Raw genomic sequence first — 16,576 nt, 5'->3', positions numbered from 1 at the left:
CCGCGTTTTCGCAACGGGCCAACGGCCGTTTTGTTAAACTCGAGGCCCGAACTTTTGTCGTAAACTATACGCTTTATGCGCGGATAGAGAGAAAGCGCGGCACGCATCTGTACGGGACGATTAGGCGGTGCACGGAGGCGGAGGGGGTTTGGTGGAAAACGGAGAAGGATAAAACAGGAATGCCGGGCCGAGGGAAAAAGAGGGGAGCGGGAGAACGGGACACCGCGTATCCGGGCGAAAGGGAGCGAAGGGTGTGCCGAAGGGAGGGGGAGGGTTGGTTTCAATTAGGAGGCAGTAACTCTCCCAGGCATTGTTCATTTCACTCTAGATTTGTATTCCCCGTTTGTTTGTTCCCTTTGCATTTGCGTTAACCTGAGCAAAAGCGAGCCGCCATGCGTGCATATACGCAATCAGTCGAAGCGGAAAAGACGGGTGGAGACTCGGGGAGGGAGAGAGAGAGGGAGAAATCGGCGTCATCGTTCCGCTCGGCATCATCATCATCATCATCATCATCCCGATTTTTTCTCCTCGGAAACCGGCACCCCGTTCGTTCGAAAAAAAAAAAAAAAAAAAAAAAAGAAAGAAAGAAAAAAAAGGAAGGAAAAAAAGAAAGAAAGAAAGAAAGAAAGAAAAAAAAGGGAGAAAAACAAGAGAAGAGAAAAATGAGCGGTAGGAAACCGCTAGGAAAACCGACGCAATGGTTAAACGAAATCGAATCGTTCGTTCGGATGATATGATGACTCGGGAAGAAATATCGTATAATATTCGTGAGAAATGTTCGGCCGATGAAAATGTCAAATGTTTTAACTTTTACCCAAGTTACGTTAGCTATCTAAAACGCGAAAGATTTAGCGAATTGCTCGCCACGTGCACGTGCTTCGTTATATTACTGTAGCGTGTATATACGAGAAGGGGGGAGGGAGGGGGACTAATATAGAGACTTATACGTTATTTTACGCGATTACAGTAGGCGGGTTTGGATATTGTGCCGCGAGGGCTGCGAGCCTCGTAACGAAATTCTCGGCTAACTTCGTTCGTTACCTTCTCCGATCCTCTCCTATTCCAACCGAGAAGCGACAAGTTTCGTTTATACGGCGAAATAAGCTGAATTTCAACCTGCCCGTTATCCGTTTCGGATCAAGCCGAACCCACTTGACGATCTTCCACGACGCTCGCACCTTTATTTCTCCGAGTGAACGCAACGTGCCACGATTCTTTCGGAGTAATCGTCGCGCACGCAAACACACACGCACGTACACGTACACGCGCGTACGTCGATCGAGCGAGCGCAAGAATCGAGCGAGCACGATAGAAAACGAGAAGTATCGATCCCTCGAGGCGAAACAGTCGGCGTGCAACTGGAATTTGTTACGCGAAACGTCAAACGTATGCATTTAGTTTGGCTGGCACGTCGTGACGTAAATCGATCCCGCCAACATTATCACCGATGACGTACGCATTTCTACATATCTGGAAACGAGGTTGCTCGTTCGACGATCCTACCGATAAAAACACTACCAGGTAATCCGTTATCCAAATTTCCCCCTCTCTACGTATATATATATATATATATATATATATATACATCCTTGTATATATATATACATCCTTTCCCTTGCCACCCCCTCGACGAAATTTTCTTCTCCTTCTCGAATCGATACGCACGAGAGCCGAGATTAATTGTCGCGCGACTCGAAAGCACAACGTCTCGTTAACCTGGCGGCGGTTCGGCCGCTCGTAAAACTCGGCGAACGGGGCTGCGAAGAGACGGCTGGGAATGGCTAGCGACGAGCGAGCGAGGCTTGCGAAAATGAAAGGGAAAGCATTTTACCATTTCCAGGGTGGATCAATTCTAGCCGCATACTCGCGACGCACGGCCAAGGAGGTCGAGAGAGATCACTCCTCGTTCCGTACACTGATTCTGTCTGTCCCCCTTCTGTCTCTCCCTTCCCTCCCTATCCTTCCAAAAACCGGCCATCCTTTGCAAACGGAACGGCAAGAGTTATCAAGGCTAATTTTTCGCCTTTGTCGAAATTCCCCTCACCCGGTGGCCACCACAGGTTCGTTAGCCCCTCCCCCCCCCCCTCCGTGTTTAGCCAGCACTGTTTTTAATAACCTAATGGCTCTTACGCGGTACATTATCGTCGGTAGGATCCCTCCTTCTCTATCCGTTCAACGGCCTCCCTCCACCTTTCTCCTTTTTCTTCCTCTCCTCCTCCTCCTCCTCCTCCTCCTCCTCCAGCCCCCCCTTTTTTTCCTCCGTGCCTTCGCTCTTTTATTCGCGATTTTTCTTTTTTTTCTCCCTTTCCCCCCACTCTTTTTTTTTCCCTCGTCGAAACGACAAAAATATCCGGCCCTTCTCTTCCTTCCTTCCTTCCTTCCTTCCTTTCTTCCTTCCTTCTCCACCTTCTGGCCGTTCGTTTTTTACTTCGCTCGCGGCATGCGAAACTTTTGTCTCGGCAGAAAGAGAGAAATAAAAGGGGGTGGGAAGGGAGGGTGAAAGGAACGTGTGGAGAGGGGAAGGGTGGGAAGAGAGAGAGAGAGAGAGAGGGAAAAATCTTTCGAACGAACCCCTTCTCGCAACTGTTCGAACGATCGGCCGAGGAGGAGAGCGATGATCGCTTAACTCTTCGTTCTTTGCCGGTTTCCTCCGCGAACACGGGAGGAGGAAACTCACCCCCTCCCCCCCTCCTCCTCCTTCTCCCCCCCCCTGTTTTCGCGCGTATAAAGAAACGAGGAATCTTTCGGTGTAATTATCCCCAAGGGAGTCGCGAGCGTGTAAAATCGATCATCGATTATCTTCCATCTTCTTCTCGAGCAAATAATTGATACGAAAACATGGACGACACGACGAACGAAATGTATTATTAATACCGCGTTGAAAATATTCGAAAAAGAGAGGAAAGAATGAGGAACAGAGGGCGGGGGGGGGAGAGAGAGAGAGGGAGCGATTCGGCATTGAAAGCGACAGATCCGCGATATCCAGTCTCGCGGTGAAACTCAGTGATGCGAGATGAGGGGGGGAAGAAGAGAGGGGGAGAGGAAGGAATCATCGCCGGAATTATTCCCATTGAAAACCTTCTGGTCCGAATAACTGTACGCCGCCCCCTCGCCGTGAAATAGCCTCGCTCGTTTGAAATTACTTGCCCTATTTTCCTTTGTCTTGTCTCGCGTTTTGCGGCCTCTCCTCGCACGTACCCTCCCTCTCCTCTCTTCCCTCTTCCCTCCCCCCTCTCCCGCCCTTAATTTAGTAACCAAGCCAACCAACTCGACTTTCCAACCAACGGTCCAACCAACTCCCCGAAATCATCCTTGTAAAATTAACCGCGGCCGTGTTCCAATATTAATTCACGACAACGCGATCCCGATCCTTCCCGTTCGAATCCTCCTCGTTCCTCCCGCAATCGAGCAGGGCTTTCTCAACGACGATGTATCGAAGAGATCGAAGAGGCTTATTCCTCCTCCTTCGTACTGATTATGATTCAATTCACGGCGGAACCGGTGAATTATTTTTCACCTCTTCTCGAGGCTTTACGATCGGACGTTTTTTTAATTTCCCCCGTTTGGGGAGGGGAGGGGAGGGGAGGGGAGGGGGAGGGAATGCAAATTGTGACAGGAAAGTTATTATGCGCCCCGTGAAATTAACGAGTTTCCCGGGATCGAGGGGGGAGGGGGAGGGGTGTCTTAATAGAGCCGTTTATGCACTTTCGTGCGCGTGCACGAATTCGTTAAGGGAAAGGGGGAGGGGCGAGAATTGAATTGAACGAGAAAGTGGCTCAGTTTGGAAACGTTTCGTTGTTTCAGATAGAGCTATGAAGACGGTCGTGTCCGTGGCGTGTCCGCCGGATGGTCGTCATCGAACGTCGATACTGATTTGCGTCATCTTTATCATCGCGTTTCCGATCCTGGCCTCGAGCCACGAGCAGAAAAATGGGCACGGGAGCACGTACGCGAGCAAATCGGAGGACAAGATGGAATTCTCGAAGAACTCGAAGGAGTCGAAAATTTCCTTGGCCGACGACGAGAACGACGATTCGGGGGTAAGTGGACCGACCCGTTTTTCTTTTAGCGCTTAAATTGGAAAAAAAAAAAAATCAATGCTCCCAAGTTTCGATAATTCTTTTCTCTTTTTTTTCTTCGCTGTTTTAATTTGTAACAATTCTTGTCAAAAAAGAATGAAGCAAAATTTTTAAATTATAAAATTGAAAAAAATATTTGCAGGTGTCCATTCCCTCGTCGACTTATCGCTCGCTTATCGTTACAGCTTATCACGAGTCTACTTTTGCACGAATCTTCGTACAATAAAATCATGTAACGAAAAATTTTCTAACAAGATGATCGACCGACCTCGATCAACGAACAACTTGTTATCACGAATGAGAGAGAAACGATAGGCAGATTATTCTTAAAGAAACGCGAATAACGATAGGAAGAAGCCGAGCAAGAGGCGGCGTGGCTCGACGATGGCTCCAACTACGACAGACGCGTTCCTCTCGGACGCGTTTTTTAATATCTCAAGCATTAATTTCTTTTCGCGGGAAACATACTTGGCCGTCTCGCTTCGTCTCGCTGCACCTCTCTCTCTCTCTCTCTCTCCCCCCTCTCCCTCCCTCCTGGCCGATTCGTCCTTACGCCGGATGACAAAATGACAAAGGGGTGGTCGCCCCGGGCCACCGATATTACCGTTTCCGTTTCGGAACTATGCGAACTGTCTACCCTTCCCAGCCTGCGCGTGTCCCGAAAACGTCTCGTGATTGATTATGCTCGCCTCCTAGTACTTTTCCCTCCTCTGAAACCAAAAACGGCGGATTGACGGGAGAGGGAAAACGTTAAACCCCGTTAAATCTCTCGACTCTACCGCGGGATATTGGATAACGTAAGCGGAACAACATTGGATCCCAATCCAATGTTCGCGTAACGTTCAACAAGTGACGATGACAGGGGAAATATCTTCCGTTCCGTTTAAACGTCGCGAGAGGAGATGCAACGTCGGAGAGGAGATTGGCAGGAGGAGGGCCTCGAAATCTGTTGTGTTTGTTATCTGTGTTTGTTTCGTGGCGAGCAATCGTGGCTAAGACAAAGAAAAGAAAAAGAATAGTGGGAAGGGAATAGGCGTGGAGGAAAAGTATATTAAAACGGGGCTTAATTAAGGTCCGGGGAAACGATAAGGGGAGAGGCGCGTCGTCTCATAGACGAGAAAGGTTTGGGAGGAGAAGGACAGAAACGGCCGCGAGGAGTTAGCAGTGGTAGTAACCCCAGTGCGGGGTTTACTGGAAGGAAGATGGCGAGTGTTTATTTAGTTAAATGCCGCGCGTAATTGGGTGTAAGACTTTTTTCTTCTCTCCTTTTTTTTCTCTCTCTCTCTCTCTTCTTTTCGTTCGAAACGTACGAATACGTAGGGAAGGGCCACCAAAGCAGCCCACTCCTCCTGGTGGCGGACGCAAACCCTTCCCTCCCTCCCTCTCTGCCCTGCCGTTTCCACGGCCGAGCTTTCCACCCCTTTTTCCGCGTGCTGGCAGCCACCTGATGGCTGGCTGGGTGGCTGCTGGCTGGCACAAGGACCCGCCGGGAATGAGATGCAGATTGCCAGAGGCCACTTCACCCGCTAGAGGGAGTGAATTTTTAATAACACCGTGCCCGTATCCGCGGCGTTCTCTTCACGTAGAATCCCATTGTCTTGGTCGCGTCTCGTACGCGGCGGAGAGAGGACGATGCGTAAGGGAACCGGTATTATTGTAGGAGGAGAATCGTGGACGACAAGACAAGACAAGGCACGCATCAAGAAGGAAGAAGGAAAACGTTTCGTTCGATCCGACGTTTATCGATTAACAACGCAAGTATAGATGCTTTTCCATATTTCAGGGTGAGAAGAGTCACAAAATGTCCGCCAAGGACGTGGAGGAGAACAGTCCGGCGCTGGCCAGGTTCCTGGACGACGTTCTCAAGGCACAGGACGATTTAAAGTGGATAGATCAAACCGTGCGTAACGTTAATCGCGAGAAGAATTTGGAGAAGTGAGTTAATTGGTAAAAAAAAAAGAAAAGGAAAAAATATATATATATATATATATACATATATATATATATATTCGTCCATTCGTAACGTATTGCGTGTACGATTATTATGTATTTATATACGCGTTGAAATTTCCGTCCGTTTCGAAGAAGTCATCACGGTAACAAGTTTCGCGAGAAGAGAAATTCCGAGCAGAATTACGAAAGTGCGTGGAAGGGGAAGGATAAGAACGCGTACAAGAGCGTCGACCCTTCTCGAAACATGTATTTTGGCAACGATGTGGTGTTCAAGAGGAACGTCGTCTTCGATGATTTCGATACATTTCAAAATGGGTGAATGAATAATGAAACCATTCTTTCTTTCTTTCTTTCTTTCATTCATTCTTTTTCGTCGGCATATGTATAACACGATACAATTGACTGAGTAATTCCTTGTTGTTAATTGTTCGATTTGAACGACGTTAATTGAAATTAATTCGTAGATTGAACAAGAAAGATATTCATCCTTCCTCCGACTACGACAAAGACACGGCGGGCGAACAAGTCCCGAAAGATTGGACGAAATCGAAGGATCTTTGTTCTCTCAACGATTGGTTGAACTTTAACAAGAATCTCGGAGGGAAACGGGACAAACCGGGGAATCAAATGATCCACGAATGCGAGACTAATCAGAAAAATAGATTCAGTACGATTTCATACTATGATCCTAACGTTTCTCCCTCTCTCTCTCTCTCTCTCTCTCTCTCTCTGTCTCTCTTCTTTCCTACGCATCGAAGATGGAAGAAAAAAAATGATATCTCTGAACAGATTCTCTGAGCCCCGACAAGACGAGCGCGAAAGGGGATCTCAAGTTTAACGTAAGAAATCAACGGGACGAAGCGCGGAAGAAAGAGGCGCCGTCGCTCGAATCTTTGAAGGAGACGATATTAGAATTGAAGAAAAATCTGAAGGAGGCGGACAAGAAGCAACACGACAATATAAAAAATGAGGATACCGAGGAGAACGAGAGCGACAACAAGCTGGAGCACAAAGATCGTACGACTCGCGCGAAGAACAAGCATCGAAAAACCGAGAACGACGATGACAGTGAGAGCGAAAACCAAATTCATTTCGAGATAGGTCTAGTCTACGCTACGCTCTTAAACTCTTAATTCTTCGTTCTGATCAGCGAGCTCCGATTGGTGGGAGGCGTCGAACGGTGGGATGGAGAAGTTCGACTTGAAAAAGCGGGAACAGGATATGGAGGAGAGGGAGAACGAGAAGAACGTAAACGGCCACCTGAAAGTGTGGAGGACGAAGAGGACCGAGGTGAACAACGAGGACGGTAACGCGAAACTGTTTCACAGATCGGGGTTTGGGGACCCGTACCTTGAAGAGAACAGCCTGAAAGAGGTTGTTCACGACCGCAAGAGGCGTAGCAAGGGGACGCCGTCGGACGAGAAGTGTTACGCGAACGAGGCGGCTCTGCCCTCGGCCCAACAGCTCAACGAGAACGAGAGGATCGACGAGAAAAATCTGATCGAGTTATCGAAGACGCAGACCAACGACGCGGCCAACGCGTTCGAGAAGATCGAAACGAACGATTTGGGGGGCGTGGACGCGTTCGGCCGCGTGGGGAGCAAATTGACGAGCGACACGGGGGGGGACAAGATCGACGAGGCGGGTTCCAAGGCGAGGGAGGCGCGAAAAGAGGAGGGGAAGGACGGGGGGAAGGTAGCCGGTGGAAATTACCAAGATCTGTCGCAGGATCTGTCGCAGGATAAATCGATCGGCGTGGAGAGCAGCAAGTTGACCGGCAAGGGCAAGCAAGAGAAGGAGGAAAGTCTCGTGGGAGGGAACACTTTGCAAATCACCTCCGAATCTATGAGCAACAACGAGTTGCCATCGGTTCCTGCCGCCGTTGCAGCCGCTGCCCTTTCCCCCTCCTCCTCCTCTTCTTTTTCTTCGTCGTCCTCTTCCCCCTCATCGAGCGAGATCGCCTCTTCGTCGAGTCGAGACAAGGAGGAGGAGGAGGAGCGGAAGAAGGAAGTGGTTCGCGGGGCAACGACGGGCAACGAGGGGCAAAAATTGTCGGCCGAGCAAGAGTCGGCCGAGCAAGGGAAGAGATCGGCGGACGGGACGGGGGGGAACGTTAATCTCCACCTCGAGTCGGAGAACAAGAACTTTATCCAGTACAGCAACGAGAACGTGAAGGAGGGTAAACGCCAGGCGCCGTTCATGCTCGATATGTTCAACGTGAAGAAGACGTTGCTCGAGAAGGAGGATAAGCCAGGGAAATCGATCTCGACGATTTTCAACATGAAACTGGCTAAAGCGGAGGTGGACACGGCCGCGGTGAAAGATTGCACGAAAAGGGGGGGGGACGAGAAAGAGGTGGAGATCCCGATTACTAATGGGATCCTCGAATTCGAGAAGAATAAAGTTAAGGAAGTGCCGTACGAAGACACGGGGGGTCTCGCGCCGCTATCCTCCAACATCATGGAGAGGAACACGGTGGATGAGAAACGACTTAAGAACTCCGGGGTGGAGTTCGACAAAAGATCGGGACAAAGCGGGATGAACGAGGAAGGGATTCGAAATTGGTTGGAAGGCGATCATAATCGAATGGACGGGAGCGCGAGTATGGCCGAGAAACGAAGCGACGCGTCGGACGGGAAGGTGGTCGGTGGTAAATTTAAGAACGAGGAGGAGTGTTTGAACGATAACGCGGTGGATAATAATAATAATAATAATGGTAATAACAATTTCGTGGATAAAAGCCGCGGGAACGTTGGCAAGGAGAAGGAGTTGGGCTTGATGGCGAAACAGAATCTCCAATCTGCGGAGGTTAAGGAGAAAGGGGGCGAGATCGAGGGTGAGAGGAAACGGAAGAAGAAACATCAGGGGGGGGGATTCGTTCAGGCCGAAATGAACGATCAAATGGCGTCGAACGAAAGGGTATATCCAGGGCAGAGGAAAATCCTTCAATACATGGAATATTCCAACGACGAAGTGGAGGACGCTGATTCGAATTACAACGACAGGGAGGAGGAGGAGAATCAGCGACAATCGGTCAATGCAGGTAAGAGGAGGGTAGTGGTGGAGAGAGTGAGAGAGAGCGAGAGAGAGAGAGAGCGGAGAGAATAAAGAGACGACGACGATGACGATGATTTTCTTTTTCTTTTTTTTTTTTTTTTTCCCCTTTTCCCTTTCTTTCCTTTTTTTCCAGAAAAAAGCGACGTATCGGCGCGTAGGAAAGAAAGATCTACGGTCAGCGATAAAAAGAAAGCGAAGGTAAATGTGATGATAAAAAGCAAGATGAGCAAACGAAAGAAAACCGACAAGAGTAGGAAAAGGCGTAATCCGAACGTAATCGAGTATTACGAATACGATAACGATATGGATCAAGAGAACGACGAATTGTCACCGTCCAACGAACAAGAACGAGTGAAAAATAATTATCAAGACAAAAACCCTATAGAATTTGATGCGGGACTTGGTAATGATGCGTGCACTTCTCCATCCTCGAAAACCTAACGTGAAAACTGCTAAAAATCTTGCGTAGTAAAGTTTCGTCAAATTTTGTATTCGCAACCTGTTCAAGTCGCCTGCTGTTCGATGCGCCTCCGGGTTAGGTGAATTGAATCGTATCGATCGAACTCATATCTGTTTTCAATCGTAGTGGAATACGAGGAAGAGAAAGAGTGTGTACCACCCAAAACGGACAAGAAAGTGGACTTGCACGAAATAGAAATGGAAAAAAAGGAACGGGAGCAGGAAAGGAAGAAGAAACCGACAGAGCAATTCCTGAGTCCAAGTGGAAAAAATATAACTAAGAAGAATAGCGCATCGTTATTATCGACCAAAGTTAAATTTGCGGATGAGGAGGGATCGTCCGGCGGCCAACAAGCGGGATCAAGGTGAAGGCAACGTGAACAGCATTAGTCGCGAGAGGTCAGTGGTAAATTAATGGAACGAAAATGGTAAAGATCTGTCGAACGGATGACACTGACCTACGTGATCATTGTATTAGTGGTGGTTCACACCTAATTCGAGAAACCTAAATTCGAGTTTCCACACCCACTGATCCTAGTTAAATTAACAGGTTAAAAGAGCCGGTAGAGGAGAACGAGGATACGTTCCTGGATAACGAACTCAACGAGATGGTACTCGATCCTGCCAAATATATTCTCAAGATGGATAAAAATCTGGATGTAGGAATAATAGACGATATATTCGAGGATATCCAATCTTTGGACGAAAAGTATGACATTTCTCTCTCTCTCTCTCTCTCTCTCTATGTTCGTATGTAAGAAAAAAAAAACTGTTCATCCAAATCCTAAATATCCATCCATCCATCCATCCATCCATCCATCCATCCATCCATCCATCTAAATACCCATCTGTCCAGAAAAGAAAAGATACCTAACAGCATGGAACCATTGTACGAAGAGTTGAAAAAGATATACGATTGGAACGAGGAGGAGAGCAAGAATAAACCTCGAATCAAGGGAGATCAGAGGATGTACTACGAGACGAACGAGAAACTAGATCCAATTGTGCTCGAACAAAAAGATCAATTGGAGTCGCCGGAAATCCACGCCGATTCATCTGGAACGTATGGTAAAAGAAAAAAAAAAAAAAAAAAAAAATGAACGAATCAATTTCGTTTTCGAAAATTCACCTTCTCCTCTTCTTTCGCGAACCGACCGTCACCGTCTCAATTTTGCCGTTCAGCTTCTAGCCCGAACCTATTCCCTCCTATTTCCCTACTCCTTTACGATGGATCGGAAAAACCTAAAATTGGTGAGAATAATTACCCGGGCGTATCATCTGGCGAGCCCATTGCGAGGAACAACGTTTCCCAAAGTAATTATTTAGCTCTTAAAAGCACGGACGATATGTTTAAAGGTGGGCCGGAGCAAAGCCTTAACAGCACCGACGAAAAATTACGAGGACTTGGTCTTATCGGTAAAGTTGTTGAGTGGAAAACGCAAAAGGTAAAAGAAAAAAGAAAAAAAGACAAAAAAAAAAAAAAAAAAACATCCGAAAAAAAAAAATTATCGCATATACATTTATATATATATATATACACACATACACACATATATATATCATACCTCCCTCCCACCCTCTCCCCCTCAAATTCATCTTCCTTCGCACGCAATAAACGTTGAATCGCGCAGGTGAACGGTGCGGAGGACGACGGTGTCCCGGGGAAAGACGTGGCGAGTCGGTCGTTGATGACGGGTCAGAGGCGGCGATACACCGATATAACAGATCCGTTCCCTCGTCACGAGGACGCCAAGTATGCGAGATCGCCTCGATCGGGTTACGATCGGGAGAAACGTATGCGAAGTATCATCGATCGCGAGAAACAGATGATCATTAGCTCGAGAGATTTGCACGAGTCGTTCGTCGAGCCTTTGGAGTTGGTGGACGATTCCGACAAGGACATAAGGGTGAGGCTCGGAAGGAGCTTGAAAAGCGTGGACACGGGGATAGCCGGGTACGTTGGATCAATGGCGGTCAATGGTTCCGGCCAGCCGGGGATCGGGGATCGGCCGATCGAGAATACGAGTTCGATCCGATCGGGATTCGCTCTCGCCGCGAATCCCTCCCCTTTCGACCTGGAAAATTTGTTCAAGGGGAGGGTGAAGAGGCAAGCAGCGTCCCTCCCCTACGACGCGTACTACGACGAGATGAATCAACGAGGGGCGAATCCCGATTCCGAAACGATGTACTACAATCGGTATATCAAAAACGAGGAGAACGATCATTTCCAACCGTACGAAAATCGCGACAAGGTGTCGAGCTTGAAGGATCTCGAGTTGGGCAAGTCGAGTGACGCGGACGATTACAATAGGGTATCTAGGAACAAGGATCCCGCGAAGAAGAAGAAACACAACGCTAAGAAGAAGAACAACAACAACAAGAATAATAATAATAATAATAACAGTAACAACAAGTTGAAGAAGAAGAGGAAGAAGGTGCGCAAGAATAAACCTAAGAAAATGCGTAGGAAGCGGAGGCATCACAAGAAGCAGCCCAAGATAAAAGAGCACGAAAAGAAGCGTAAGAAGAGCATGAAGAATCATCGTAACATTAAGAAAGGGAAGGGAATGGATCAGAGCGAGGACGATGATAAATTTCACGAACAGAGGAAACGGCATCACGGTAAAGGAAGGAAGAATGTACGTATTTAAGCGCTCATTTTCTCAATCTGTATGAAATCCGATAAGATATGATTTATAATTTAATTAAAAAGAAAGGTTCGACGATAATATTTCAGACGATGAATTCGATCAACGATATCCAGAGAAGAAAGATCAACACGTTTCTGGTTGCCGATAATATGGAGGATGAATCGCAGATGGATTTGGCTGTTCATGGTGAACTCGCTGGAAAGATCGTGGAACAAATTTTCGATCAGGTATTCTTTTTTTCTTTTTTGGGTAATTCTATCAACGCGATTCCTCATATTTCAAAATCATCAGGTACAAAAAAATAAAGATCTGAAGGTATCGTTGGGCCCAGGTCTTTACTACAAGCACAAGGTTAGAGATACCGTGACAGCTGACAAATGTCATCAAAGTTTTAGCAACGATAAAGTGCGTTTTTATTAAAATTTACGGCATCTGGTGGGTGAGTAAAGTAATAAATACGCTTTGAAAAATGTTTTTTTTTTGCAAATTCAAGGAGATAGACGAAATGATGAACAAGATCGTCTCGCTTCTGAATCAACTAATTTTCGAGGAGGTGCAGAAAAAGACTTGCATTTCCCTGCCGCCGGATTTGATGGAGTTTTTGGACTGGATGTTGGAATTGAATTCGCAAACGACATCGTTGCAACAAGTAACACGCGGGATATAAAATATTGTTGAGAATTAACAAAATCGGGCAAGATTCGAATTTTCATTCCAGCTACCACCGACGTTACCGTTTATAAAAGAAGATTCGCAGGAACATTTTCCACGGGACAAATACCTGTTCCAGAGTTTTCCAAGTCAACGGATAGAGACGGAGATCACTGAATTATACATAAAGATCACGGTGATACGTAAGCTCATAAAGGAGTACGGCTCTTTGTCGGAGAAGGAACAGGAGAAAGTCGAGTCGATCCACGAATATCTGGTTAACATTACGGATTGACTTTATCCACCGTTTCTTTCGCGAAATCTCGTCATCGTCACGTTTCCGTTTCACGTTGTTTCAGGAGAAACAGCTGGATCTGTTGCTCGACTATATCGAAACGAAGGAGGAGGCCGAGAAGAAAGAGAGGCCGTTGAACGGGGAGAACGGAATGGTCAACATAAGCGAGAGCAATTTCACCATGTCGGATGGTCTTTTGCACATAAATTTGCCCAACATCTTGAAACTGAACAGCGCGGACTTGTTCCCTAATCAGGATCTACTTCGAGACAGTAAACTCGAGCGAAACTTTTGATCGACGAATAACTTGATGTAACGCGTCGTTGATCTGACGTCCACGTTTCCCGTACATTTTCAGACGACATTGGAGTTTCTTATAAAGGGAAAAGGATAATCAGAAGCGCGAACAAGCATCAAAAGCATAATAACAAGATGCAAAGAAATCGCAGAAAGCGCAAAGGGAGGCATGGTAAGCATCACAAAGATGCTATTGATCAGTCACGACATAAAGCTGCGACACTGCGTCAAAAACGTGAATATGTGGACAATGCCTTTTGGGATCCTCACGATTCAGAGTACGAGGAACCTTTAATTTACGATTCTATGGACACGGCGAACGTGGAGTCGAGCGGGAGGAAGGGCGGCGATACGCTCAAGAAAAAGAAAAGTTTGGGGGATAATGGTGGTGAAAAGTATGTATGTGATAAGTATGTATTTGATTCCATCTACGATTCACACGACGATAGGCGCGTCGAAGCGTGTATTATTCCGTATTATATCGTATTTTTTTATACAAGTACAGTGCTGGGCCTTGGAAAAAAGAGATGACGACCGAATTGAAACGGGACAAGAGCGCGAATCGAAAAGACAATATCGAAGAAAATCCAATATCTCTTGCTAAAATCCAGTCCCAAGAACAAGGCAAGTTTAAGAAGAAGAACAGAGGTGATTATTTTCTTTCTTCGCTCGTTTCGTACTTTCTTGTCTATCTAATCTGATCTGCGTGCTTGGCCTCTTTTCCGTCAGATCTGAGGATGGAGGAAGAGGAACCGATAACGGGGAAGAACCAAGTGGAGGACGAAATACTATTGCTGAACAAACGACTAGCTTGGAAGCAAGAGAACGAGCAGCAATTGGAAGAGGTTGCTTTCGGCGAGGATATGAGGAAATCGTTGAAGGACAAAGAGTTATTCGAAAAATTGACCGAAATCGACAAGAAGAAGTACGATACATTCAAGAGGGAACACCAAAATTACAGCTCTACGAATTTAACGACGAATAGTCGAAACGGGAGAGACAATTTATCAAACGAGGACAAACTGAGGATGCTCGAAAAGAAGATAAATGTTTATGCGGACGAGAAGCAAAAAAGTAGGGCGTGAAAGAGAAAAAGTAGAGTAAGGGGGAACAAATTGACAAGTTCACCATGATCAACTACCATCATGAACTACCCCCGCGATAAATCGCAAGATAAACCGTTGAAAGAAGGGTGCAAAGTTGGAAAGACAAGGTTGGGAACGTTGCAAGGGATTATGCAATTAAATGGAGAATTAACCGAGTGCGTCGCAATGATATAACGAGTTTCGTCGTAAATCGAAAAAAGTTATTATTTTAATTCGAGAGAGAGAGAGAGACGAGAAGACTACGCAAAAGGGGAAGTATCAATCGAGGTAAAAATAACTCGTCGCAATTACAGTGATGCTGATAGCCTTAACAGTAGTAACCAACTTTAAATTTATATCGAATAATATTTAGAATAAATTTTATAGAAACACGCGTGACACGCCTCGTTCAATATTCTTTTATTTAAGCTAAAGTTTTTTTTTTTTTTTTCTTTCTCCCTTTCTCTCGACACTTTTCGTTTAATTATCACGCGCGTATATATATATATATAAATAAAGCAATAACCAGTAGTTGACCAGTAGACATTTATAGGTGGAGTAATTGTATTTGCGATACAATAGTGCGAGGCTGCGTAATATCGCGGTGAACCGGGATAGGTTCGCGTCGTTGCTTGACAGCGGGCGTCTAAATAATTTCATCAGATACATCGATCGCCGATGAGCTTTATCGTAATTGACACATTCGCTCTATCTGGCCGACAGGCGAGCCTGTGAAACCTCGTAAATCGTCCTGTCGTTGCGATGAACTCGACGGCCTCTCCTCGTATGTTTGCACACGCGTACAACTTCCCCTCTATGCTAATCTATGCACGAAAACTGCTTAAAGCCCGCGATCACTATCTCCTAATTGCCCTCTAAGAATTGATGCGATTTATCGAGAATGAAATGTAATTCCGTTCCAAACTTTTACCTCATCATACATCATCGATCTTTTATTCGACATTTTATTTATTTTTACGCGCGCGAAGAAATATTCCATCCGCGAAAAATTTAAATTATCCTTCGTATTTTACTTTAACCCGTCGAAACGGGTGAAAGTACGCCTCGTCCGTTTTACGTAAGACGTATTTAAGACATATTTTTAATTCGATACATCCGTAAAGGGTGTCGAAGAAAGGGAGAGGGGGAAAAAAAGGTGAAAACGAGGGGAGATCGATTATTTTCGTAACCCTTTCAAAGAGAGAAGAGAACTATCGCCGCATTGTTCCAAAGATTTCATAATCCGGTCGCTAGATCGACGGCGGAACTGATTAAATCTCGCGAAGAAAAAGGAAAGGGAGAAACCTCCATTGCGATTACTCCTACCTTTTCGCCTTTTCTCCCTCTTCCGTCTTCCTTGGTGGAGAAGGAAAGAGAGAGAGAAAAAAAAGGTACGCGTTCTCTCGTCTCCAGAGGCACGAAATATCTGGGAAAGTTTGCTCGTAAAGTAAGTCCACGCAGCGAAATTCCCCCGGGCCAATTAAAGTCCCGAAATCGGACGCGCTCGGTTATGCAGGCAAGAAAGGGAGAAAGGGAGGAATCTAACTCCGCGGTTGGCGAACGTTATTACTTATTCGACTCAAGGATTTTAAGGGTGGCCGACACGCGGATTTATTTAGATATTCCAACGGTGAGCATCTGCTCGAGCTTCGACTGCCACTCTCGTCTGTTCCTCGCCTCTTCTTTCGACCCGCATTAATATACACAGGAGAGCCGGTGTGTCTGCGATCCCTCCCCCTCAGCTATTTTTACATAACATTAAGTTGTTCGGTGTAACCGAGTCCTCCTCCGCCGAGTCGTCCTCCAGAGGTTGGGTCATGGGTAATGGGGGTTAAAACGTAGACAGGCAGAACTACCAACGCGCGTAGACACGCATCGAGAGAAATTTTACCGATCGACTTTCACACACCTTTTCCGCTCGAACAATTTCTTCTTTAACGCGCTTTAAATTCTTCCTTTCGATTCCATCCCAACCTGTTCCTTCCTTTCCGACGCCCATTTTTTCCCCAAATTAAGACCCGAAACGAATTTATCCCGCGGATATGAAAA

The 16,576-nt window shown here is 46.3% G+C and overlaps 1 protein-coding gene across 4 annotated transcripts; it reads left to right on the top strand.

The window, feature by feature from the left end:
- Window positions 1–657: 657 nt before the first annotated feature.
- LOC105737008 (uncharacterized) lies at window positions 658–14,921 on the top strand. Of its 4 annotated transcripts, XM_086914328.1 has the most exons (22): window positions 658–1,521; window positions 3,805–4,040; window positions 5,863–6,014; window positions 6,165–6,347; window positions 6,497–6,699; window positions 6,822–7,100; window positions 7,183–9,075; window positions 9,223–9,492; window positions 9,676–9,913; window positions 10,099–10,257; window positions 10,405–10,616; window positions 10,731–10,799; window positions 10,905–10,993; window positions 11,180–12,187; window positions 12,286–12,426; window positions 12,491–12,604; window positions 12,693–12,848; window positions 12,918–13,127; window positions 13,210–13,417; window positions 13,504–13,852; window positions 13,948–14,090; window positions 14,172–14,921. In XM_086914328.1, the coding sequence occupies exons 2-22, from the start codon at window positions 3,813–3,815 to the stop codon at window positions 14,525–14,527; spliced, it is 6,660 nt and encodes a 2,219-aa protein (XP_086770454.1). In that variant the 5' UTR covers window positions 658–1,521; window positions 3,805–3,812; the 3' UTR covers window positions 14,528–14,921. The 4 variants fall into 4 exon arrangements, 3 of the variants coding, with proteins under 3 accessions (XP_086770454.1, XP_086770453.1, XP_086770452.1); XR_015294161.1 differs by having other exon boundaries at window positions 10,731–10,993; window positions 13,504–13,837; window positions 13,943–14,090; XM_086914327.1 differs by having other exon boundaries at window positions 10,731–10,993; window positions 13,504–13,837.
- Window positions 14,922–16,576: the final 1,655 nt, after the last annotated feature.

This window comes from Apis florea, unplaced genomic scaffold (assembly GCF_048593485.1).
Source record: "Apis florea isolate Af1SG1 unplaced genomic scaffold, ASM4859348v1 contig_3587_pilon, whole genome shotgun sequence".
Lineage (NCBI taxonomy): Eukaryota > Metazoa > Arthropoda > Insecta > Hymenoptera > Apidae > Apis > Apis florea.
This window is presented reverse-complemented; position numbering and strand designations above follow the sequence as displayed.